Genomic DNA, 25,983 nt, shown 5'->3' on the forward strand with positions numbered 1-25,983 from the left:
CGCTGGCCCGGGGGGGGGGGGGGGGGGGCGGGGGGGCTCGGAGCGGGTTCCAGCCTGGCCCGGGTTTGCAGCGGCCCAGCTGCCACTTAAGCACCCGGCGGGAGCGGCCCCGTAGCCGATCGGCCAGCTCGTCCACAGCGCAGCCGGGGGGCCGCCCCGGGCCGGTGAGCGGCCGGGCCGCCGTGCAGGCCGCTGTCTCGTGCATGCAATTACTGAACAGCCGGCCCCTCGGACAAGCCTGTATCCAAGAGCCCAGACCCCGGTGCTGTGAACTGCCCCACAGCTACCCCCGCAACCGTGCCCCCCTCCCGCCCAAGGGCCTAAAGTCCGGATTGCTACATCGCCTGCTCCTGCAAGCGGGCTCACCTTGACAGCGGCAGCGAACAGCCCCTGGAGCCTCAGGCCAGCAGACTACCTGAAGTTGTCCTAACCCCGCGTGGCATAGGAGAGGGAGAGGTATCTATTGTGCTACTTGACAGCAGGGCGGAGGTGCTGTTGTCTACAGCTGCTAGTGGTTCTTTAGTCTTTCTTCCCCTCTACCACCAGCCACTACTATTGCAAAACATGGTTTCATTGTAGGTTGCCCGTAGACCTAATTTATAACTAGAGCTCTTGGATAATATCACCAATAAATAAAACTAACATTACATAGATAAGAGTACAAGAACCACCTCTGGAATTAGCATATTTACAAAGAAAATTCTTCATTAGGCAAAAACATAAGTCATTTACAGAATAAAAGGTGACTAGTTTTTCTGTTTCATAAAGTTTTGTCTCAGATTAGACAGAAGTCTTAGGATCTCCTCTGTAACTGAAGTGTACATTGGAGGACTGAAGGCCTGAGGCCAGCGATTCCCTCAGCCTCACTTTCTTGATGACAATTTTTCCACTTCCAATCAGTGGTAACCAAATGATGTATCCCTCACCTTCAGGCTCCAGCTGCTCAGAGGTAAGGGCAGCTCTCTGTGTACCCAAGTGTTTCCTTCCCTGCAAAGGGAAAAAAATCAAGACCTCATTTCATATCTTGCCATTTCTTATCAGATGCCTAGATTTCCAAAGTAGCTTTTTTTTTTTAAACTTAGACACACTCCATTACCCCTCTCACTAATTTTATTATACATGGGGAAATTGCTTTCTCTGCCTACCCTACACTTAAATAAGCACTGGATTTAGTACTACTGCAAGAAATTGCATCCCACTGAAGTCCCAAAAACAGCCAAGGATGCAGTTTCCTCAGTTATACAATTAATTCATGAACTGGAAGGGTCACCTGCAAGACTATACAGTTAACTTAGACACTTACTAATTCACATAATTGGCCTTCTCTTATGACATCAACTGGGACACTTGCTTCAACTGATTTCATAGTTAGCATCACTCAAAATGCACACCAGATTTGGACAAGAAGAGCATAAAGAAACCTATCAGTCTATGCTAGTCACTCTTGATCACTAATTTTAACAGTAATTGCTTACAGTAACGCTTAAACTTCTAGACAGGAATGATTAGAGATTTAATTGCTTAAGGACAAGTCAATTACTTTCACGAGGTGCTCACATCACAAGCAAAAGCAGAAATTGTTTTTTAAAAATTATATTTGCATTGACATGGGTAGTCAGAGGCAGGATTAACACCTACTCAGGAGGAATGACATTCTTGAAAAGTCTGAGGTAGAAGTGTTAGTAAAACATTGTCTAGCAAGAGTGTTATGTCTGGCTCTTTCCCTAAGTGCATTGAGCACAAAAAGAAAATACTATTACTAGCAGCCTGTAGAGAACCTCCTCTCTAATATTTCACATAACTGTCAATGGAAACAGCATATAGCTCCTCCTCCTACAGATAGGCACTCCTAATCTATGTTACCACCAATACTGAAAGCTCCTCTTTGTGCTTGTTAAAAATCTACAATAATTTAAAAGGAAAAGATTGTTCAGCACCTGAGCAGCAACATGAAGTGTCTATAGCAAATTAAAAATTTAACTGAGGCTAACTAAAGAAGTATAGAATGATTCTTGGATAGGCCAGTATCAATTGTTTGGACAGCTTATTTCTTCTATGCATTCTTTGAAAAAAAGGCATTTATGTAATACAAGCTGCCAGCGGGACAAATCCAGCTCACCAAGCCAACAGATCCAGCCTGTGGAACCCTTAGGCAGAGAACAGCTCACACTTTAAAAAGCCAGCTCTGGAAGGCTGGGGAGGGAGGAGGGAAACTTCTCACGCTGTTCTCCCCCCTCTCGCCCCAGCAAAATCTCTTAGCGCCTACTGGCCAATCTCTCAGTTTCCAGCCAATAGGAGCTAAGAATTTTTGCTGGGAGTAGGGGCAGTGTAGGAAGCCTTCTCCATCCTACCCCTCCCACCCCTCCCCACTCATGCCCAGAGCGCAGCAGCCTGCAGCAGACAGTCTGCCTTAGGTTTCTACTGGAAAGTGCACCCCAGCACCTCCCTTCTCCAATCCTCTGCCCCCTCCTGCCCCCATATCCCCTCCTAGATCTGGCACTCCAATCCCCTGCCCCAGATCACAATCCCCTCCTACCCTAGGTCATATCCCAAAATCCTGCATCCCAGTCCCGCGCCCTAGGTCATAACTGCCTCCTTCACACAAACTCTTTCCCAGAACTCTTTCTCCCTCCTGCACCCCAGTCCCTTACACCCCAGGCTCCCTTCTGCACCAAATCTCCATCCCAGACCCTGGAATTCCTCCATTAATATGCTGGAAGAGTGCAGCCTTTGACCACTTTCCAAAATATTGGAGTGCCACCTCCCCATCAAAAAATCATTGCCCACCCCTGATGTAATAGTGTCTGCACACACCTAAAAAACCAGGCCACCCATACAAAAATGGGACCATACCAGAATCTAGAGTCACACATGGGAGCCTTTCCATGCCAGAGTGGAAGGAGATGTCTGTTCTGTACTTGTAAGACTGTAAGCTTTAGGAGAAGGACAGTGCATTTTGGAAAGCACCGAGTACAAGCAACTGGCCAAGAAACAGTCCATGCAAAAATATGTAAATACAACAAGTAATTATGTATAAAGTAAACTTCATTTAACTGGCTTACAAAATAGACAAGACCACCTTGTAAACATCTTCAACATTTGCCGGAGCTGATAGAACATCACTGTTTACACTAATAGAACATGCTGAAATATAAAGGTCTTTGAACCGATTTCTGACCCTGAATTACTTCCAACTTGGTTGATCCCCTAATCCAGAACTGTGAAGCAAGTCACACACAGATTTAAAGCACACAGTAATCAATGGACTGTATTGTCACACACTAATCAATGGACTGTATTGTCAATTTGTGCTGCAGTAGGCAAGAGCTGGGTCTGATGCCTTAAGACTTCTCCACAACAATGTGGATGAAATTAAGACCATCATAGCGGTTAGCCAGCCACTGGGCATTGTGGAGGATGCTTGTAAATGTCAGTGAGTTTAGAATATCACAATCCTCTAGAGCCAGAATTTCATAAGAAATGGAATAAGCAGAGGAAAAAAATGCCCAAAAATTATGTGGTGGATCACTGCCTCACCACTCCCTTCTGAGAATAGCCCTAAATTCAGAGGCCCCCAAGATGGGCACGTTACTGATCTAGGTTCAAGGAAAGGGAAAACAACAGAAATATTTGTTTGTTTGGTGTAAGGGCAGGAGAGGAGAACTGGATATATTTTAGTTTGTGCTAAGTCTTCTAAACAAAGATCAAGCATTTTTCAGGATCATCTTGACCTCTCATTCCATTCTTCCAAGACCCTCCCCAGTCCTAAACAGCTTGGGTAGTCTATCATTGCGGAAGAGTAAAAACTGAAGTAAACTGAAAATATACTTGGACACATTTTTATGGTGGTTATTTTTTCCAACTGACAAGACTCTCATGTTGCAATTAACATTGCTGCACTGGCAGTAATCCCACTAAAGTTTTGTTTATTTTAAGCCTCAGCAGGACAGAAACCCAACACCAGGTGCTGTAAAAGTAAATTGTTCCAGTTGTTAATATGTTAACAAGAGCTGGAAATGTTTTGCCTATGCTGCATATAAAAATACTATTGAATCAGGTTGTGATCAGAGGTGAAATAGACATTTTACAATTATTAATTACTACATACAAAAGTAGAACAAATTAGCTCAACTTTGAAGTATAGTAACAGTAACTTGGAGGACACTCTCCAAGCAAAGCATATTCTCCCTGGATTTAACCACAGTTAAAATTATCCAATATATATTAGTAAATATTTCCAGCACATTTGGAAGACTAAAAAAAGCTAGATAGTACATCTTATAAGACTAACCATCTTTAATTGGATTAGAATTAAATTAACAGGATGCAGCTTTACCCATAGGGCTGCTATATGTAGTTAGCTTCAACTTGACTTTTCTGAAGTGACCAAACCTTGAAAGTAACCAGTTTAAATATAAATAATTCACAAACTTTTTTGTGCAAATTTTTTTATTTCCACATTTATATCACAATGTGTCCACTTAAAGGACCAAATAGCAAAGTTGCTCCCTTCTGCATCCCAAGAACACAGAAGTCTAGTTACTGTACATTCACTAAGGCTCTTTGTTTTTGCAAATTGCGTTTATGATGGATATCCATAAGGCAAACAATATCTAAAGGAATGGTAACAAGTATATTTCCAGCATACAAACAGGCTTCTTTTTTCCCTCACAGTACAGTTACAAACTTGTAGCACCCTCATTACTTTTGGATTCTAGAAAAGGTTAATTTTTCTAGAAGTCTGCAGGAAGGGAAAAGGAGAAAAGTGATTTGGCTGGTGATTAGAAAATAATGTGTAGTTTTTTTAACCTAGTTTTTGCAGCATTTCTCAGATTGGATTTAACTGAAACCAGACTAAAATATGTAAATGCCTATGGAATGTTGAGCTGAAGCCAGATCGCCATCCTGCAGTGTAACACCTGATATTTAAACCCAATCTTTGCACCATGTGACTTAAAAGAACACAATTTCCAGAGATCTGATGCAAATAAAAACTACATTTTTTGCGCATTGTCTCAGACGTCTTACTGTCAAATGAACCCAAATCAAGTCAAATAAATAGATGCATATTTTGTTAAGGTAATTTCTACAATTTTATCTGTACCTGCCTGTAATAAGATTCCGGCATTCACAAAGTGCTGGAAACCATCTTCACTTCTCGGGGACTAACACTTTTTTATAGCTGGGTTGCTATAGAGTTTTGAACTCAATTTAATCAACCTTCGTATGCCTTCCTTTGCAATTTTGTTAGTAAACTGGTAGCAGCATTTCACAAAAGGAGAATTTAAAGGAAAGAGCTGTAAACAATCAGCTCCTTCATACCCTCTGTTTGATGGCCCTGCTTGTCCAGGACAGGAGGCTCTCTCCATGTTAAGTGTCTGCTATACTTGCTAACTGCCAATGTGAGAGCATTTTAGCAAAACTGTACTCAGTCTAGGCAGACGTAAGGCAGGATGTTCAATCTACCATCATCCCCATGTGGATCTAAAGATATGCACTGCGTCCAATTATACCAGTTACCCTGTGTATCATAACAGCCATTCACGCCTGGCCAGTGATGTTCACGTATTCTGTTAAGGTCATCACTTGTGACCTCTCTTGTGACCCCAGGCAAGTCTGTGGGTTTGCTGTTGGGAGCTAGAACATGAGTCTTTCTAGCTTCTCTTCTAGTGCTTTCCTCCTGCTTTAAATACTCAGACATGAAGTAGTGAGCTCCTGGGGTTTGTACACCTGATGAAGACAGCAAGCTACTTTGTCTGTTTAAATACGATTGAATTATTTCATTTCTGGATAACTCTTTCCAGTTCGTTTGTTCAAAAGGACTTTGCAGGTTGGGTTTTTGCTCCTGCTTGTCTGTTTCTGTCCTGTGCTGTTCAGTAGCTGCAGGTATTTCTACCTGCAAAGAATCTTTCTGTGTTAAAGGTTTTATCTGTCCTGTCATGGGATCAAATGTGAGTTTTCTTTCTTTTAATCGCACTGGTTTCACACCCCCTTCTATTAGCTGCCCATCCAAATTTACTGTATGGTCTCTGGGTCTGTACCTTTTCTTCTTCTTACTATCTGAACCTGAAGCAGCATCATCACTGTCCATTTTTGACGCGTCGGGTGAAAAGCCAACATATGGAGTCAGAGATTCTGCAGGGTGCAAGTTGGTTTTGCAGCTAGGAGATGTGTGCTGAAGTGTCCCTGCTGTGTGCCTGTGCTGGCTTTCCAAAGGTGCCTGCTCCTGCCAGTGCGGAGATATCTCAGTTCCTGATTGCTGAGAAACCTCCAGTCTTTTTGCTGGCATTGGAGGTGTTGATGGTTGCATCAAAGAAGGGGGTTGTGGTGATGGCACCTGTGCAGAATCTAAGAACTGGGACCTTTGAGATGGACTAGGTACTGAACCCTTTGGTGAGTATGTGATATGCTGTCGAGCAAAAGTATCATGTCTAATATTACCAGGACTGAATGAGGAACAGCGGGGACTTTTAGGTTGGTGCTGTCCTGTAGTTTCTTCCAATTTATCATGCTGTTGAAGCACTGCAGTCTTTAATAATGAGGAAGTGCTTGACGGTTTTACAAGCCCTGGAGGGCTGGTGTGAGGTTTTACAGCATTTATTGGGATCTTACTGTGTTTGTCATTTTCACTATGTTCTGTCCTGCTACTTTCAGGCCCTGCATAAGGATTAACATCTATAGGACTTGGAAAATTTTCAGGGCTCCCAGCAATTCCATTAGTTGGTGGAGGAGAAGAGTTTTGTAGTACTTCATGGCTAGCTTTGGAAACTTTAGGAGGGGGGCCCTGATGCCCATCTCTATGTTCACCTTTCCTTTTCCGATTTCCTGGTTTTTCTGTTTTTGGGGAGTTTAACTTTTGGATATCATTCCTGCTTTTCAATTCATTGATGGGTTTTGATCCAGTTACTACAGCTGATGGCACTTCTGGTTTACAGTTGTGTGCACCACCGTTGGCTGACCCAGGGGGATTCGGCAATCCTCTTGGAACAGATTCATTCTGGGTTACAGGTTCTATCAGTTTTTGCCAATTGCGTAGCAATTTCTTGGCACGTTTGGCAAGCTCCTCATTTGATGTCTTCTTTCTTACATCATTGATGAGTTTCCCTAATCTTGTTTCCTATAAAAAGGGAAAAAAGTGGTTTTACAAAAATGTAATTGTGAACAGATAGAAATTAGGCCAGATGGGACATTTTTCTCTTGTCAGTACATACCAGGCTACCAAATATCACACCAAAACGTTACAAAGAATGGAGATGCTAATATATTAATCCATTTGTCTTTCTGAATTGGATTGATTCAGTTGACCCCATGCTCTAAAATAAATTTATAAATTAATGGAGATTGCCTATCTCTTAGAACTGGAAGGGACCTTGAAGGTTGAGTCCAGTTCTCTGCCTTCACAGCAGGACCAAGAACCATCCCTGACAAATTTTTGCCCCAGATGGCCTCTGCAAGGATTGAACTCACAACCCTGGGTTTAGCAGGCCAATGCTCAAACCACTGAGCTATCCCTCCCCCCTCTATCATGCAAGGAACCTACTGTACGTCTGATTATTCACCACTTCTCTGCTGGCTAAAGAGTTATGGGAGCCATTTGGGGAAGGATTCCCCCTCTCAATGGGAACCTCTTGTAAATGACCAAGGAGCATGCTCAAGTTCTGAGGAAAGCTGTGCACAGATCCCAAGCAGACAGCTGTGGGAAAGAGCTGCGGGGCCAACATACATAAAATTCTGAAAAAGAAAATTTCTAGGTCCTTCTTTGTTTTGTGGTTACACCATTTGGAAACATTAGGCATCTCCCCTACAAATCAGATTAAAGGAAAGGAATACTGGCATATAGTTATACCAAAGAAAGTGTAGACCAGAGTTTCCCAATTGGTGCTCCACGGAACCCTGGGGTTCCGCGGAGCACAACGAGGGGTTCCGCGAGGAGCTGGCTCCCCTGCCATCCCTGAAAAAGAGAGAGAGAGCCAGCTAGCCAGCATGGAGCTGGTCCCGACCGCGCACGCGCACGTCCTCCCAGCCTGGCCCCAGAGCATCTCTCCCCCGGACCCATCCCTGCCGTGCGTGACCTTCCCTGAAGGTGAGCACCGGCCCTGGGAGCGCTGCAGATTGGCCGCCCGCGCTCGGGGGGGGCTGCCGGCCCCGGGCACACGGCACTTGGGGGGGGCTGCCACCGGGCGCGCAAGTGTCCCCACCCTCTGGCGCCCGGCGGGCGAACGGCCACACCCCCTGGCGCCCGGCAACCTCCAGTGGTTGGGGACCACTGCACCAAACTGACAGGGATGAAGAGAGAATTGCCAGGGGGCCAAGCACAGACAATGAGGAAAAGGGCAGGAGGGAAGGTGTCAGTGGGAGGGGGACAGGGTGATGCCGGGAGGGGAGAGGGTAAGAGCATTGGGGGCTAGAAGGGTGAGGGGAGGTGCTGGGAGAAGGCTTGAAAGAAGGGGTAGGCATGAGGAAGGCTGGGTTGGAGCAAGTCATGTGTCAGGGCAGAGGGGCATGAGGGGAATGGGGGCAGAGGGTGGTGAGGGGTGAGTATCAGGGAAAAATGGAGCAAAGGGGGCAGGGGAAGTGAGGGAAGGGGGAGGCACCAGGAGGGTGCAGGGGTAAGAGAAGGTGCAGGTGCCAGGGGATTCTAGGCAGACACCTGCCCAGTGGAGGGACCACCATCAGAGGAGACACACAGGGCAGGTTTGTAGAGGGAGGTGTTAGAAGAGGGGATGAGGAGGGGTAGCTCACATGATCAGAGTGGGGCTACTGGAGAAGTGGGCACAGGGAGGAGAGAAGGGCTGGTGGAGGGGGGCAGGTTGCAGGAGGGCTGAGGACAGTGAGAAGAGCAGGAGTCAGGACAGCAGAGGAGGGTGAGGAGTCGGGGGGCAGCAGACACCAGGGCAGCTGACATGGCAGCAGAGGGAAAAGGTAGAGGTTTAAAAATAATTATATTTATTAATAACTTGGGTGGCACAATGACACATCCAAACAAGCCACATGAACTCAGGACTGGTGCACGACACAAAATTCATTTTGCTCATGAGAGGAAACTCTTAGGCTGTGTCTACACTGGTTGTTTCTTGTGCGAGAACACATCCACTCTTCCATGTGCGAGCTGTGCTTTCGCACAAGAGCATCTATGGCAGTGTGGACACTCTCTTGCCCAAGAAAGTGCCGATGGCCATTTTAGCCATAGGGCTTTCTTGCTCAAGAAATTCATGTTGCCTATCAACACTGGCCTCTTGCGCAAGAATAGTTGCTCAAAAGGGTTTATTCCTGAGCGGGAGCATCGTAGTTCTTGTGGAAGAAGCCCTGATTTCATACATGAGAACGTCAGTGTACTTGCGCAAGAACACACGGCCAGTGTAGACAGGCAGCAAATTTTTGCGCAAGAGCGGCCGCTTTGGTGCAAGATCGTGCCGTGTAGACACAGCCAAAGGGAGGGAGGAAGGCAGGGGCAGGGAATCAGCACTGGCTCAGCATGTCTACATGGTTTGGGGGAAGGTGCAGGGAAATTGAGCTCAGTTGGGTTGCAGAGTGGGAAGGTCTGGGGAGCTGGGCTGGGCGGTGGGGTGGGGTGGGGTGGTGTGTGTGTGTGGAGCTCGGAGCTCAGTTTGACTGCAGGAGGAGGGAGGTGCCGGGAACCGGGGCTAGACAAGGGGAGGGAGAGACAGGGAATCGGCTCTTGGCTCAGCAGTTTTGTGGGGCTTGGAGGAGGTGAGGGGCTGCAGGGAACTGGTGCTGCACTCCCTTGGATTGTGAGGGATGGTTTTGGGGGAAGTGCAGGGAACCAGCAGGGGTGGGCAGCTTAGTTCGGTTGCAGGGGATAGAGGTGCAAAGAAGCCTAGTGGGGAAGGCGGGGGGGGGGGGGGGGACCAGAAGCCCTGAAATGACCTCCCCTGGTCCAAAATTCCTCATCTGGGACCAGTCAGGTCTAGAGGGTGCCAGATCAGGGAGGTCCAACTCCTACCCAAGTCCCCTCCTTGCACCCTCCCTCGTAGCCAGACACCCTACATCCAGCCTGCTTCTGCACCCTACCTATCTGGTCTGCACCCTACCCAGACCTTGTCCCCTTCCGCCCCCCAGATCCTGCACCCCATCCCTATCCCGCTCCTTGGCAGCCCTGCCATCCACCCTAGCACCGCCCTGGCCCCAGCACCTTGCCTCACACCCCAGGACTCAGCACCACCCTGGCCCTGGTCCCAGCCCCAGCACCCTGCCATCCACGCTAGCACCCAGCAGCACCCTGTTCCTTGTCCCAGCACCCTGCCAGTCACCCTAGTGCCCAGCAGGACCATGTCCCTGACCCCAGCACCCTGCCACCTGCCTGCCCCAGCACCCTGCCACCTGAGCCAGCATCCTTCCACCCAGCAGCACCCTCTCCCCAGCACCCACTAGCACTCTGTCCCCTACCCCCGCCAGCACATTTGGGACCACATTAGTGAGGCTTGGGGGTTTTTGGAGGATTTTTTTTTTTTGTTTTTTTGCATCTCACTTGTGTGGCCCCAACTGACTTTTCTGTGGGTCAGTGACCTTTGACTCAAAACAGGTTCCTCACCCCTCTCACATATAAAGACAATGCTAAACCTTTTGAGTTTGACATAATATTTTATTTAAAAATGAAGCCAGGCCAACAAGCCCCCAATTGGGACCAAACCCCCATTTCACTGCAACATCGTAACACTCCTGCACCACCTGACCCCAAATCCGGGCCTATCATACACTGGAACCCCCGTCCTGAGCCTCTTACATCCCCACACTTCTGCATCCCCACATCCTCAGTCTTCTGCCACAACGTTCCTCCACCATCCACACATCACAGATCTGTGTCCTGAGCCCATCATACTCACAACCTTATTGCCCTGAGTCCCTCACATGTCCAGCCCAAACTCCTGCACCCTCACATCCACAAGCCCTGGCTTGCTCAGCACCCCAACCTTCCACCTGAGCCCAACACTCCCCAGCCTAGAGCCCCCTCCCTGAGCCAACAGCCCCTTCTCCTGCATCCAAATTCCCTCCCAGAGCTTGTACTTCTCACCCCTTCCCACCCCCAAATCCCTCATTCCCACCCCACATCTCACTCACTAGGTTGAGACAAGTATAACGGCTGGGTATAGCAAGTGATGGAGAGGAGGGGAACAGAGCGGATGAGACCTCACAGAAAGGAGATGGGGGGGGTCTTGGGTCATGAATTGGTGGGTCCCTCTCCCCCCCCCCTTTTTTTTTTGCTTGACAAACCTAGGGGTTCCTTGAAATTTTGAAAAGCTGAAAAGGGTTCCTAGGCCAAATAAAATTGGGAAACACTGGTGTAGACTGAAATGAAGCACACTCCTTTTGTACATTAGAGGAATGGGATGGGTTTGAAACATTTCAATATATTTGGATACATTTCAGTCTGAGCCAACTGGAAATTAATCATGGCTGTGGCTGGAGTTGGCAGAATAGTGCTGTGGTCCCAGAAGAGAAAAGATTCCCAATGAGGAACATAACTGGATCCCTCCTGTATACAAGTCATTTGTGTTATTAGAGACTTACACTGCCCATTTAAGTGCACTCTAGAACAGCAATTAGTGATCTGAAGAAAGCTCTACTTAACTCAAAAGTTGGTCTTTTCACCAACAGAAATTTGAATTTCAATACTTTAAATTTAAATTAAATATTTTAGACATCTAGGTGCGAAAAGATTCTCTTGGGGTTTATGGATCTAAGAGGATCCAAATAGGCTGACAAGGAATGGTCTGTGCAGTTGCTGTCCCACCGGCAGAAGTACTGGGATTAGTAATCTGGTTGTCCCCTTCGTACTGTACTGAATTACCCAATATTTGAGCCAGTGTTCTCTAGCTTTACAGTATTCTCACAGGGGAGCTAACCTCACAGCCAATCAGGGACTGGCACTGAATTGGAGCTATTTCAAACTAATTTTGAGCCTATAAAGAGATGCTATTGCAGGTTACCAAAGAGAATTAATAAATGAGCAAGAGAATAAAAACTTGACAGTCATAAGATATGGAAGCAATGCTGACTGACTCAGACGAGGAGTTAATCAGTGGAAACATTGCTCTGGTGCCTCATGAACAGAAACTGGATTGCACCGTGTACCAATAGAGATCGCACCGCGTACCCTTTGATATTATAGGATTCCAGAAAGACAATTAATTCCATCGTGTACTGGGGTGCCAGCGGAAGTGGTGGAGGACGGATTATATATCTCTGCCTTAAATATGTACTCTTTCACAAAAAAACAAAGATAAATCACAAGAGTTGAAATATATTAAAGGGCATTCAAAAGTTATTGTATGGGGTGGATTATTTTCATATGTAAGCATGTGTTGAATTTCACATGTAAGATGACATACCTCAAGTGCCTCTTTGGTTATGGGATACTTCTCCAAGCTGGAGATCACTTCCAGCACTGCCACCATGTTATGGATCTGTAACAAGGAAGAAAAAGTCATTTAAAGTTTTCATGCACCCATTTTAGTTCTCAAATAATGCACATTTAAAACATGTTGTATAATTACAAGAATGATGCACAAAACTGTCACCACATATCCTGGCTTTAAGGAGCCATGTCTCCGCAGTAAGATTGAAAGGGACACCTTCGGCCTACCTGGAAGGTGAAGGCACTATTATAGTCTTGCTGTTGCGTAAAATGAAATTCAGCACATTGTCAGAGCAGGTTGCCAGCTGCAGAGCCTGATTTCAAGGGAATAGCCATGATAGTACATTTCTGTTTTCATTTATAAAATGGACCAGTGTAGTCTCCAGATAAATTCACTATACATTAAAAAAAGTGAGTTTGTCTTTATTCTTTCCAAGACCTAGTTTCCACTCCTCCAGGTTAAATCTGAATCAGATTTGTGCTGTCCCCCAAGTGTCAGACTACAAAGGAAAGCCAATTCCAGAGTGCAAGACAGAGAATGTCCATCATCAGTGCCCAGAGTTCAACTCCAGGGTCTGGTACTTAGGGTGTCCACACTGGCCAATCGCCAGCATAGTGCTATAGGAAAGAACCCAGGATCCGAACCACAGACAGCTTGACATTTGGGTTTGATAATGTCACTGTATATTCAATGGTGGTGGTATAGACTAAACGTTAAATTAAAATATTTAGTCTTGTTCAGTGAACTGTAATGCACTGTACATTTGAGTGTCACTCAAATTGCTCACATGGTGGCATGCAACAAATGTTCACACGCTGGACTGGCCCAGTATTTTATAGCACTCTTGAAAATCCCTGCTCCAAAGAGCTTGCAACAAACTGAAAAAACAAGGCAAATGCAGGAGATGATCCCTGCCCTAGGCTAGCAGCCTATGGGTCAGTAGGGAGCCAGGTACGGCTCTTCTGAAGCTTGAACTCAGCTCCTCCCCCCCCCCCCCCCATTCCCCCTGCAGCAGGGAGCCTGCGCTGGTGCTCCAGCCTCACAGCCTCCCTCCCCCCCCAGCAAGATTGAAGTGCCAGTACAGTCTTCCTGCGGGGAAAGGAGGGAAGTGGGGGGCCCTCTCCAGCCTCCATGCCAGATCTAGCTTGCAGGGAAGAAGCTGAAGCTAGAAGCGGCTGTGCACACTGCCACTTCCCTTTCCCCAGCTGAAGGAATAGCAGCACATGGATGAGCTTCCTGGAAGCTTTCCCTGCTGCTCCCATTGGCTGGAATCCAGCCAATGGGAGCAACGGGAGGCCAAGCCTAGGACAGGCACAGGGCATGAAAGCAAGTGCCCTCCCACTTCCCCTCATGCTCAGGCTTCCAGCACCCCAAGCTCCTCACTTTACCCCCTCCACCGAGACCCCAACACCCACAGCCTACTTCTACATCCTGCTCTTGGCCAGACACCCACCCTCCTGGCCAGATATCCTACTCCCAGCCTGCTCCTAACATCCTACCTCCCACCCAGACCTTGTACCCTCACCCCTCCTGCAACCACCTCTTCTTGCCCATATCCTGCACCCCCATCCCTATACCACTTACTGGCAACCCTGTCCCACACATAGAACCCCCCATTTTGCCCCCACTCGAGAGCCATGGGGTGCCCCACAAAATCAGAGTCACAGAACCTTAAGGCTTGAAGACCTCAGGAGGTCATCAAGTCCAACCCCCTGCCCAAAGCAGGACCAACCCCAACTAAATCATCCCAGTCAGGGTTTTGTCAAGCCAGGACTTTAAAAGCTCTAGGGATGGAGATTCCATACACGCCCCCCCCCCCCGTGACCCCTTCCAGTGCTTCACCACCCTTCTAGTGAAATAGTTTTTCCTACTATCCAACCTAGACCTCCCCCATTGTAACTTGAGACCATTGCTCCTTGTTCTGCCATCCGTCACTACTGAGAACAGCCTCTCTCCATCCTCTTTGGAGCCTCCCTTCAAGAGGAATCCCCTCTCCCTCTTCTCTTCTGCAGACTAAATAAACCCAAAATCCACTAACCCTGGAACCCCAGAAGAGTTAATCTGGCCTCAGGCCTTGAACCTCAGTCCTCCCTAACCCTCTCCCCGCCATCAGGCTGGAGCACCAGGGGAATAAGGTATTTCAGTTGAGGGGCTACATCAGTGAGGGTTGCAGGAGTTTGGAGGGATTTTTTTGTGCTCCTCACTTGTGTGGTCCCCTACTGATTTTTTGGTGGGTCAGTGGTCCCCCACTCCAAAAAATGTCCCCACTCCTGCTATAAATAAAAACCATGTTAAAACCTTTGTTGTTGGACATCATATTTTACTTTATTTAAAATGAAGCCTGGCCAACATGGCCCCGATAGGGGGCCAGCCCAAATCAGACTGTAGTGTCCTGGATCCCATCTAGCCACAGGAAGGGCTAGTGGCAGCTCACCTCTTGCTGTGGCACGGGTAGGAGGGAAGGTCCTAGCCCAGCTCCTCATCCAGCCACTGCTGCCCAGGTGCAGCAGCCCAGCCCCGTAAGGCAATCTGGCCCCAGGGCCCCACCTCCCTATATTCTACTCCCCCCATACTTCCAGTGCCCTGCCCCCTGCACCTCCCACATGCCCCAACTCCCTGCCCTGAGCCCCTCACACATTCCAACCCTGACTCCTGCATCCCCATATCCACATACTGCACCCCCAGTAGCAGCAGAAGTCCCATTAAATAAAGTCTGAGCAAAGGGTTTCATTTATGCTATTATTAATTACCATGTCAATCATCAATAATATTAAGTTGTACATTTTCAGTAATGGTGGTGGGAGGAGGGCACTGAGGAGTCTGCTTGCTGCTAGCATCCTTACAGCATCCCTGACTGAACAGAAGATGAAGAGAACTCTGCCTCATTTCCTCCCCTGCCTGAAAAGTAGAACTCCAAGTATTGGAACGCTGGCCCTGTGTCACTGATAGAAGTTTCAGAGCAAGCCAGTCAAGAGACTGCCAAAGCACAGCCCACTGCACACAGGCTGCCTCTCCTTGTTTCCAGCTGAGCAAGTCTTAGCAGCTGAAAGGAGAAGTAAAATCAACCTGATTAACTCTTTCCAAAAAGAATACTTCTAGCAAGTAAAAATAAATCCTATAACTTTTCCTGTAAGGAATTAATGTTGCTGCCATAAGGATAAATATGAAATTAAGCGAGTTAAGCTGGTACCCAAAAAATCTGAGTAAAAACGAGTCATGTGGCACCTTAAAGATTTATTTGGGCATAAGCTTTTGTGGGTAAAACACCAGTCTGAGGTATTTACACTATGAAAGATCTTGGGAACCCCTAGTTTAGACAGACTATAAAACAGTAAAGACATAATTTCAGAGTAATTTTAGGGGCCAGTTCACTGACTGTATTGGTTACACCAGATGTCTACCTTTGTGCTTCCTGAATAAATTTTCATCAAATAATGTTTAAAGAAAAAAAATCTATGACAGTGACTCATTTCCACAGAGGGGTAGATCCCAAGCAAAATCCAAAAACCCTCAACATAAACCATAGTTTAAAATCAGAAAGAAGAGAAGCAAGAAACACTATGCCCACTAGAGGTCCTCTGGCTGTCTCAGTGAGTAACAAATCTCTGCCTTATTAGCTCTATACACTCAGTCTCAAAGCACCTGCTATTCTAAGCACCGATTCCAAAGCTATGCTACCTTACATATATTCCACAAATGTGTGTCACATTAACATAGTTGGTGCCATGTTTTCAATGGGTCTCAATGCAACCTTCATCTGTGCATATGCAGCTTTATACATACACATCTTGGGTGCACAAAATAATTTGTGGACCTACTTATAAGTGAGATGGAAATACTTAGGTGAAAGTGTTCACAAACAAATGCACCACAACAACAGTATACTTGAAATACATCAGTAATATTTTCATCCTATGGACAGACTATAAAACTTCCTCAGATTTCTACCACAACTTCAACAACTACCCATCCACGGAATTCAGCCTCCCTAGAATACTCCCACATGTACATCCACTTCCAGTACACCATTAGCTTCAACAAAGGAGCCATACACCAGAAACCTACAGATCACCACACCATCTTCACCAACCACCTCTCAAACAATTCCATCAAACCCCCCTTTTGTTGGGCCCAGTAGGAGAAACATTTCCACTTAGCTTGGTAACAGTGTTTAGCTGATTTCTTCCTGCTGCTGAAGAGGATGTTTTTCAGTGCAAGACAGGTCCATTCTAAAGCCAAAGCCCATCCAAATGCCAGAGGTGAAGCACTAGTGAATTGGGATGTCTGGTCTAACTGTTGAACTGTGTCACCAGTTCAGGGAAGGCGGGGTTAAGAAAAAACCTGTTACTTATCTCGAACAACAGTTACGAGGTGTGTTGCACACCTAAGTGGAATGGACATAAGCATGCGCCACCTGCACAAGTTCCGGAAGCTTCTTACCCTTAGCAGTACCCATTGGGCCGGCCAGGGGAGCCCCCTGAGTAGCGCCAGCATATCAGCACATATATAACCCCACTGGCCCTCCATCTCTTCAGTTCCTTCTTGCTGGATGTTCCGAAGGGGAGGTGGGTGGAATTGCAATGGACATAAGCAACACATCTGGAAGAACAGTTAGTTACGAGGTAAGTAACCATTTTTTCTTCGAGTGCTTGCTTATGTCCATTCCACTTAGGTGATTCCCAAGCTATACCTATGGAGGTAGGGCCAGAACCTAAGAGGAAACCGATTGCAACACCGCGTGGGTATATATGCACCAATGTGTCACTTCAGGGGGCTCCCTGGCTGGCCCAACAGGTACTGCGCTAAGGGTAAAAAGCTTCCAGAACTCATGCACATGGAGCATGCACACCTAAGTATAATGGACATAAGCAAGCACTCGAAGAAGAACGGATGCACAGGTTGACACATGAAAGACTGGGAACCCAGAATTGTCTGGGCCATGACCACTTTATCTCAAACTCTTGAGAAGTATTCAAGGTAGGAGCAATAGAGGGGAGGAAGGAGAGTTGATTAGTCAGGCCCTGAGGGAGGTGGCAGAGATCTTCCTGGAGCAGTACATGGTGCATTTGAGGATTATACTGAAGACAAAGAAGTGTGGTTGGAAACACCATCAGTTGAAGAGGTCTTGAACTACCGAGCTGTGCAATGCCCATTTCTGATCAGTCATAAAATGTCTGCTAAGTGAGTTCATAAGCACACTCCATGTCCCTGGTAGGCAGGCTGCAGACAGGAGGCTCTGGTGAGTGATGCATCAATTCCAGAGATTGCTTCTGCACAGAGCAGTCGATCTCATGCCCCCATTTGCTAATGTAGAAAATATCACTGGTGTGGTCTGACATAAGGAAACAGGATGGGAAGGGATGAATGGAAGAAAGGGCTGACATGCTTGCACTAAACCTCAGTTAGTTCCACAATATTGATGTGCATCCTGGACTCTCAAGGACAGCAATATTCCCTGTGCCCCGTAATCATCCTTCTGCTCATCCATCCTTCTGCTCAGCCAGGGATGTCTCAATGATTACCATCTTGTCTGAGGAGGAGCAGCAGCAGCAGGGAAGAAGGGAGGGAACCCCAAAACATACGTGATGTGGATCTGTCCACCACTCAAGGGTGGACAGTACCCTGGCAAGGACTGTTAGCATGAATCCATGGTGTGACATTTAGGTGAGAAAACCATCTGGAGCCCATCTTGAGGCAGCGAAGGTGGAGTGGAGCAAGGGCAGTCACATATGTACACTAAGCCATGTAGTAAAAGCAGGATAGGCTGCTACTGGTAGGTACATGAGTGCTCCCTTCTGATGTCAAGGTTTCTAGTGTTAGGCTTCATGAGTAAAGGGTACACAGTCTCCCCCAGAATCACAATGGGCATTTCCACATCCCCTATTGGAATTTCTTGGTCTGGAAAGAAAGTCCCCACTTGCTTCTTTCTATCCAGGTCAGTGTTCCTGAAGATGCATGTATCATGAATCTTCCCAGACCACCCCATGTCGATAACCATGAAATGACCCCAATGAACCACCAGCAGTAGCCCTTTCTGATGTACTCTAGCCAAAACTGGAACATGACTGCCAGTGCCTTGATGCAGTTAGGGAATCCCATTGCCACAAAGCCATCCAATATTTCGGGCACATTGCCCAGAGTCAGACTTTCAAAGCAAGAGGCGATTAATGGTCCTGCATGCTCACATCACCCCAACAAATTCCCAGTTCCAAACTGATTGGTGACTGGTCAGAAGCAGTCTGAAGTTGCCAGCTGCCACATAATTGTCACGCGCTTTTCCACCATGACAGCTCTCTTTTTATGTCCTTACTCTTAGTACACGTTCCAGAAAAGTGACCTTGCACATCCAAACATTCTGCAGCCACTACCTATCATACATGCATCATGATGCGATCCCACCACTCAGTGCTTCCTTTCCAAACCCAGTACTGACAGTCCACCACCAGCAGATGCTCCCTCAATGCAAACATCAATCCTGAATAGGGATATAAAATTCCATTAATTGGTTAACTGGTGGGGGGAGGGCACAGGGGCTGCTCCAGCTGGGCTGGAGTGCCCCCAACCCACGGCATGCCCTATAGGTGAGGTGGGGGTGCTGCTCCAGCCCCCACTAGTTATCCATAACCGGTAAACCTTACCCACTAAGGGCAAGACATTCTGGTTAACCATTCATATTCCTAATCCTAACAGCTTCTTTCCACTGCACACAACTCTGCAGGTGTAACAGATTCATTACCAGATTTACAGCTCATGATATATCGCAGGATCAGCCATGTTGTATTCATAATCCTCCTCACTAAACTGGGGAGCAGTGTGGGATCCATGCCCACACAGTTTACAGTGGCTGCTGAAAAATGGCACAAAACGTAATTAGAAGCCTATGCAATGATGGAACAGAGAAAACTGCATCAGAGGACAGTGATTCCAAGCAGCAGGCGGCAAGTTGCACTGCCTTCACTGCTCTGTTGACACAAGGAGCATTGTGTGAACATGCACAAACATAATTACACAGGTTGACTTAACTCTGCCATGTAGACACAGCCCAAGCACCATTAATCACTGTTCCAGCTCTTTGTTACATCTCAGCTATGCCTTAGCAGACATCTTGTGTACAGTTAGCTCTGCTTTCCAATCAGATCAGGTGCAACTGCAAAATTTTGAGTCTGCAGCTAGACACTTTGGTACCCAACTTCCTGTCAGAGCTCCAGCGCCTGGTCTCCACACACAGACTCGGCAGTAGTTTCTTGATGCTCTGAAACCTGGACTGCTCAGTACCCTTGTGTCTGATATTCAGCAGTTCAGTACCACACAATTTTTTAGGTAGCCTTAAAGGTACTGATACATTGGAACCTGCTCCATTACTTCAGTACCACTTTTGTCAAGGTTCTTATAAAATAAGATTGATGCACTATCTATTCCAAATCCACAATTCCGGATCCCTGATGACAGAATTTTTCTGGATATGAAAATACACAAAGCATCTTTAGGCTTTGGAAAACTAGATACCTTCCCACCTAGTAAGCTTCATATCTGAAGCAAGTCAAGCTAATAATTATGCTCAAACCAAGAATCTGAGTGACTATTCTTACAGTTACTGGTAATCCCCAAACATTACAAGATTTAATTGACTGTCAAAATGATGGAGAGAGGGGCTATATATCTGTCAAAAAGTAAACACAAGTCCATCAGATAATGCATGTGTGCACATCAAGCCTGGCAGAAGAGGACACTTTGACAGGGAATATCCAGTAGCAATGTAATTAAATAACAAACAAACAGTCCACTTTGGGGATTCCATAGTTTCACTTCTCCCGTTCTAAGTAAAAGAAACCCTATTATATAAAGCTCCTAGAACTATTAAAATAGGCAGAAAAAGCACTCTTGGATAGAAAGAGTGATTGCTACCAGCTGTATTCCTGCCTTCCATATATTAAAAGCAGCAGGATTTCTTTCCTCTGCTTTGACCCAATTCTCATTTTGTATGTGTGAAACTGATTGTTCCTCCATAACTGGAGTACTTTGCATTGTCCTTATTGAACTTCATCCTATTTACTTCTCCAGTTGGTCCAGATTATTTTGAATGCTGTCCTTATCCTCCAAAGCACTTGCAATCACTCCTAGTTTGATATAATCCACAAACTTTAAGCACATTCTCTATGCCAGTGGTCACCAGCCAGTCGATCTCAACGCAGTCAATGTTCCCAGTCCCTCCCCCACTTCCCCCCCACCTGCAACCAGGAGCCCATGCCCACACTACAACCTCCCGTGGCTGGGGCAGTGGAGAGAGGGGGAGGAAGATACTCATCCCTGGAGACGCCCAGGTACCGGCCGAGCTGCTTCTGCTCCCTCTTCCCTGGCCAGACACCCACCAGAACCCTTCCCCGGCCCTAGCCAGACACCTAGCCCCAGCTTGCTCCTGCACCTTACCTGCCACCCAGATTCTGCACCCCCATCTCTCCCACTCACTGGCAGCTCTGTCCCACACACTGGACCCCTCATTTTTGGCCCCAACCAAGAGCTATGGGGGGCCCCACAAAATCCACTAAGCCTGGAACTCCAGAAGAGTTCTGGCCTGAGGCCTTGAACCTCAGTCTTTCCTGCCCTTCTCTCCGCATGGGGCTAGAGTGCCAGGGGAGTGAGGGGGTCTCAGTTAGGGGACACATCACACAGGGTAGAGGAGGTGGGTTTTTTTCTTCTTACTGGTGTGGTTCCCCGACTGATTTTTCTGAGTGTCAGTGCTCCCTGACCCAAAAAAGATTCCCTGCCCCCTCCCATAAATAAAGACAAATGCTGAAACACTGTGTTAGACATAATATTTTATTTAAAATGAAGCCTGGCCAACAAGCCCCCCCCATCTGGCTGCAGCATCATAACACTCTTGCATCCCCGCAGACCCCAATCCTGAGCCCCTCATACCTGAACCCACTGCCCTGAACCCCTCATACCACATCCCCAGTCTTTTCCCATAACACTCCTGCATCACCCACACACCGCAAACCTGTATCCAGAACCCCATATACACCCTAACCCAAACTACCACACCCCCACAAGCCTGTGGCTTGCTCAGCATCCCAACCCTCCACCTGACCCCAACACTCCCCAGCCTGTAGCCCCCTCCCCAAGCCACAATCCTCTTCTCCACCACCTCCTGTACCCAAATTCCCTCCCAGAGCTTGCACCTTTCACCCTTTCCCACACCCAAATCCCTCATTCCCACCCCAGAGCTCATACTCACTCTTACTGGGTTGAGAAAGGTAAGGGCTGGGGACAACAAGTGATGGAGAGGAGGGGAATGGAGAGGGCGGGGCCTCAAGGATGGGGTCTCAGGGAAGGGATGGGGTAGATCTTGGTTTGCCCTGATATTTAAAAAGCAACCTTGGGTGTAAAAAGGTTGGAGACCACTGCTCTATGCCATCATTGATGAAAATATTGAACAGAACCTGTCCTCAAACTGATCCCTGTGGAACCCCACTTGTTATGACTTCCCAGCATGAGTGTGAACCATTGATAACTGGTTGGATAACCATTGTCAGACTAATTATGCATCCACCTTATAGTAGTCCCATCTACATTGTATCTCTCTAGTTTACTGATAAGGTCATGCGAGACTGTATCAAATGCTGTATTAAAGTCTAGGTATACCACATCTGCTGCTTCCCCTTTATCCACAAGGCTTGTCATCTTATCAAAGAAAGCTATGAGATTGATTTGACATGCTGACTGTTACTTATCACCTTATCTTCTAGATGTTTGAGGATAGATTCCTCAATTATTTGCTCCATTATCTTTCCTGGCACAGAAGTTAAGATGACTGGTTTGTCGGTTCCTGGGTCGTCCTTATTTCCCTTTTTATAGATGGGCACTAGTAGTTGCCCTTTTCCAGTCTTCTGGAATCTCTCATCTTCCATGACTTTTCAAAGATGATAGCTAATGGCTCAGATAACTCCTCAGTCAGCTCCCTGAATATTCTAAGATGCATTTCATCAGACCCTGGTGACTTGAAGACATCTGTCTTTTCTAAGTAATCTTTAACTTGATCTTTTCCTATTTTAATATTACGTTCAACCCTTTAACTGATTAAACAGGACCACTCCAGTCCGGCTGCTTCCAACCCCAAGCTGGGGAGTCTTCAGCCTTGCATGGGGCCAGAAGCAGCACTGGACAGGGGGAATTGTGCTGCCAGCTCCCAGCCTATGCAGTCTCACAGGCTAGGAGCTGGCAGCCTTGCACAGGGTGGAAGGGAACTGGCAGGAAGCCATAGGCTGTTTCCAGATAACCAGTTAACAGGTTACTTGTTCACATCCTTAATTTGTACACGGTCAACTAAAATACTGTTTCGATTTTGTCCCCCAGTTCTGCCTTCTCTCCTTTATACCTATTATATACTATACTCCCCTCAATCTGACCCGTTTTTCCCCTTATCTGTGGGCTTTGGTCACCTGCCCCTGTCTAACAGTGCTATCCAAACACTAGTTAAACCACCCACAAACTCAGGCTGACTCAACAGCAGAAATTGCACAGGGTAAATTTCACATACTCCAAATGTAATTAACTGAAGAATCTCAGAATAAGGACATATATTTAAAACAATAAGCATGATAGTTAGAATTCTGATATATCAAGACTAATCAAACATTAACAATTAACACTGATAGGTCCAATCTTCCATTAAACCTCTAAATGAGGTTTATTCTTGGATAAATTATTAAATTCACAGGGACAAAACAATTCAATTTCACCAATATGAAAATATGTTCAAAATTAGATGTTATTAAAAGCCCAAGTGATCAACAGAAATGCATGTGTCAAGCACAGCTCTCTCTTTTCCTCCCAAATTAATTCCTTTCAATTTGCTCTGGTCTTTACAGTACTTGCTTTGTGTGTGTCCATCAGAAGTTTACAGTCGAGTCTCATTATGGGAATCACTACCATGAGTAACTGCAATCTGTTCTGAATCCCATCTCCAGCTCCAAGAGTTGATACGCATCTGACAAGCACAGTTTACTGTGTTGAGAGCAAACTATCTGGAAGCAACAACTTTCCATTTCATCACATCAGCAAAGAAATCACTGATACTTCAGTCATTTGCTGCCTCCACTACTGCAAAAGCAAAGCCAGACGCTGTCAGCCAGACTGTGTATGAGAACGGCAGTTAGAAACACCAACCAGAGAGAATCATTTGGGATTTTTTTTCCTTAATCCTAACAAACCCTAGAGAGTTACCAGAGATTTAAAATTATGCAGAAATTTAAGGATCTGATGGCTCCTGCAGTTCTCCAAAATTCTCTCAAGAATCTAATACAATGACCTGCATAAAATGAACTGAATTTCTACTGAGGTCTGTGCATTTGAACTACTGGAGTTCTCTCTCTGCACTAGTATCAGAGAGTTCCAATGTCACCTAGATTAGGAATATAAATATTGTTTTTAAAAGTACCCAAATTATTAAAATTCTATTAATCATCTAAATCATTGACAAGTTCACAATTTACCCCTGGCCTGGGGACACCCTGCTGTGTATCTGCAGAGGTGGAATACAGTGGTCTGGGAGATCATTTGCATGTGCATAACTGTGTTGCTCTGATCTCACCCCTCTCCCCCAGTTACTAGGCTCTGCTTAGTGCAGCTAACTTGATGGCTCGCTGCCAGGAGAGCAGCACTGCCCACAGCTGATCCAGTGGTTCCTAAGCAGGCCCACTGTTTCCACCAGCTTCAAGAGAAGTAGAGTTGCGATAGGAGCACGGTTGAGGGAGTTTCTGGGCTGCCCCAGTGTTGCCCTCTCCGTCAGGCACAGGCTGATCCAGCAGTGCCCCCAGCTGCAAGAGTGCGGCAAGCTCCAGCAAATGTCACAAAATTGTTTTACCAACCTGTATGAATTAATACTTATTGATTAACCATTTAGTAGTATCCATCCCTAACCTAGCTGTAGTAGAGGTCTTATTCTCCAATGGTACTGAGTGCAAGCAGCTACTTGGAAAGCCTACTTGTCCCAGTACAAGCTGGGATACTTCAGACTGTCCTTTTTCTCCACTGCTCAAGTGCATCCCTCACTGGAGCCACAATGACAGAGCCTGTGACCCTGGCACAGCTAGTTACCCATTAGATCTGTCTGCTTTGGATAATTTATTTTCAAATTAAGCCCTTAAGAAGAGCAAGACTAGGAATATTTCAAATTTCAAGAGTTAGTAATCCAGTGAGGCTACGTGACTGACCCCAATACCTATGACTGCAGCAGACAGACTGAAAATATGAAGCATGTCCTGCAATGTCAGCTGTAGGAATGTGAATGCCATGCCAGTGCCCCGGTAGACTGTAATGATCACAACCAATCACATGTGCACAAGTGTCATGTTCACCTTGTAATTTCTATGAAGGTAGCATCAGAATAACAGGAAAGAAGTTTACTGTATACTACTGCTGAAGCCCTATCATCTCAAAGAGTGATCAGGCACTAACATGCTGTGGCCTGTTACCCTGGCTCTTCCGAGAGAATCACCCTCTTACCTGAAGGGAGGAAAGAGGTTTCTGTAGGTCTGGCTAGGTGTACACTGCAAAGAAAACTGATGCAAGATGCCACAACTCCAGCAAAGTGGATTGCATGCCTGGAATCAACATACCTTCTTATAAAGGTATCCTGCTTTGAGAACAAGAGCAGCAAACAGGGAGTTTTGAGAGGGAGTTCTTCAGATAAAGGAGGAGCAAATACAGGACCCTTGAGATAAGTGGCTGTCTGTAGTGTGTGTTTGTGGGTTATGTGCTGTGTGCTGAGCTTGTGTTTGTCTGTTTTGTTTGTTTGAAGGAGAGTGTGCTGTGGCCAGCAGCTGGAAGCTGTGAGCTTCTAAAGATTTGAAATCTAGAAGCCTCTGTTAATTGGCTGAGCCTTAGTCAGGGGGCGGGGCTAATCAGGCAGGCCAGGGCTTTATAAAACAGTGAGTCAGCGACCAGGGAGCTTTGCAAACAGGATCAGCAAACAGAATTTTGAGAGGGAGTTTGAGAAGGGGCCAAGGTACACTTGCCATTCTTTATAGTTTAGTTTAAAGGTTTTAAATCAGGAAGTTCTGATTAACTCGAAACCCTATCAATAACCTAGGTAACTGTAGGAGAGAATGCAGGCAGAAGCCCAGCAGCAGAGTGGGGGCTATCCTGTTTATTGCACTCAGTGTAGCATGTATGAATACTTGCCCTGTGGCGTATGTGTGCATTCGGTGCAAGGAGCTCCTGGCCCTCAGAGACCGCATACGGGCTGAACTGGAGGAGCTGAGGGAGGCAGAGAGGCACGTAGATGAAGCTTTACAGGACACTGTAGAATTGTCCCACCTCCAATCAGACAGCCCCTGTGTTGTTAAGGAGGATGAAAGGCTCAGGGAAGGATAGCAGTCAACGGGAGCAGAGGGAAACCTTCCCATAGTCGGGACCCTCCTTTCAGATGTTGGGGTATCCTCTCACACTGAGGTTACCTCTCCAGGGGAAGGAACTCCAGTCATTAGGAAAATGCAGTTGTTATTAATGGGAGATTAGATCATTAAAAATGTAGATAGCTGGGTTTGCGATGACCGGGAGAACCATATGGTGACTTGCCTGCCTGAGGCAAAGGTTGCGGATCTCT

General features: G+C 46.6%; 1 protein-coding gene across 1 annotated transcript in view; it reads right to left on the reverse strand.

The window, feature by feature from the left end:
• Nucleotides 1–2,484: 2,484 nt before the first annotated feature.
• The window catches only part of MED26 (mediator complex subunit 26), a 53,108-nt gene continuing 29,609 nt past the window's right edge, over nucleotides 2,485–25,983 (reverse strand). Inside the window, exons 2-3 of the mRNA XM_075903370.2 lie at nucleotides 12,351–12,425; nucleotides 2,485–7,117 (exon numbers count right to left, since the gene is read on the reverse strand). Coding sequence (XP_075759485.1) covers nucleotides 5,429–7,117; nucleotides 12,351–12,425 — 1,764 coding nt within the window. The 3' untranslated portion in view covers nucleotides 2,485–5,428. The remainder of the gene's footprint in view (nucleotides 7,118–12,350; nucleotides 12,426–25,983) is intronic.

Source organism: Pelodiscus sinensis, chromosome 32, assembly GCF_052426305.1.
Source record: "Pelodiscus sinensis isolate ZL-2025 chromosome 32, ASM5242630v1, whole genome shotgun sequence".
NCBI lineage: Eukaryota > Metazoa > Chordata > Testudines > Trionychidae > Pelodiscus > Pelodiscus sinensis.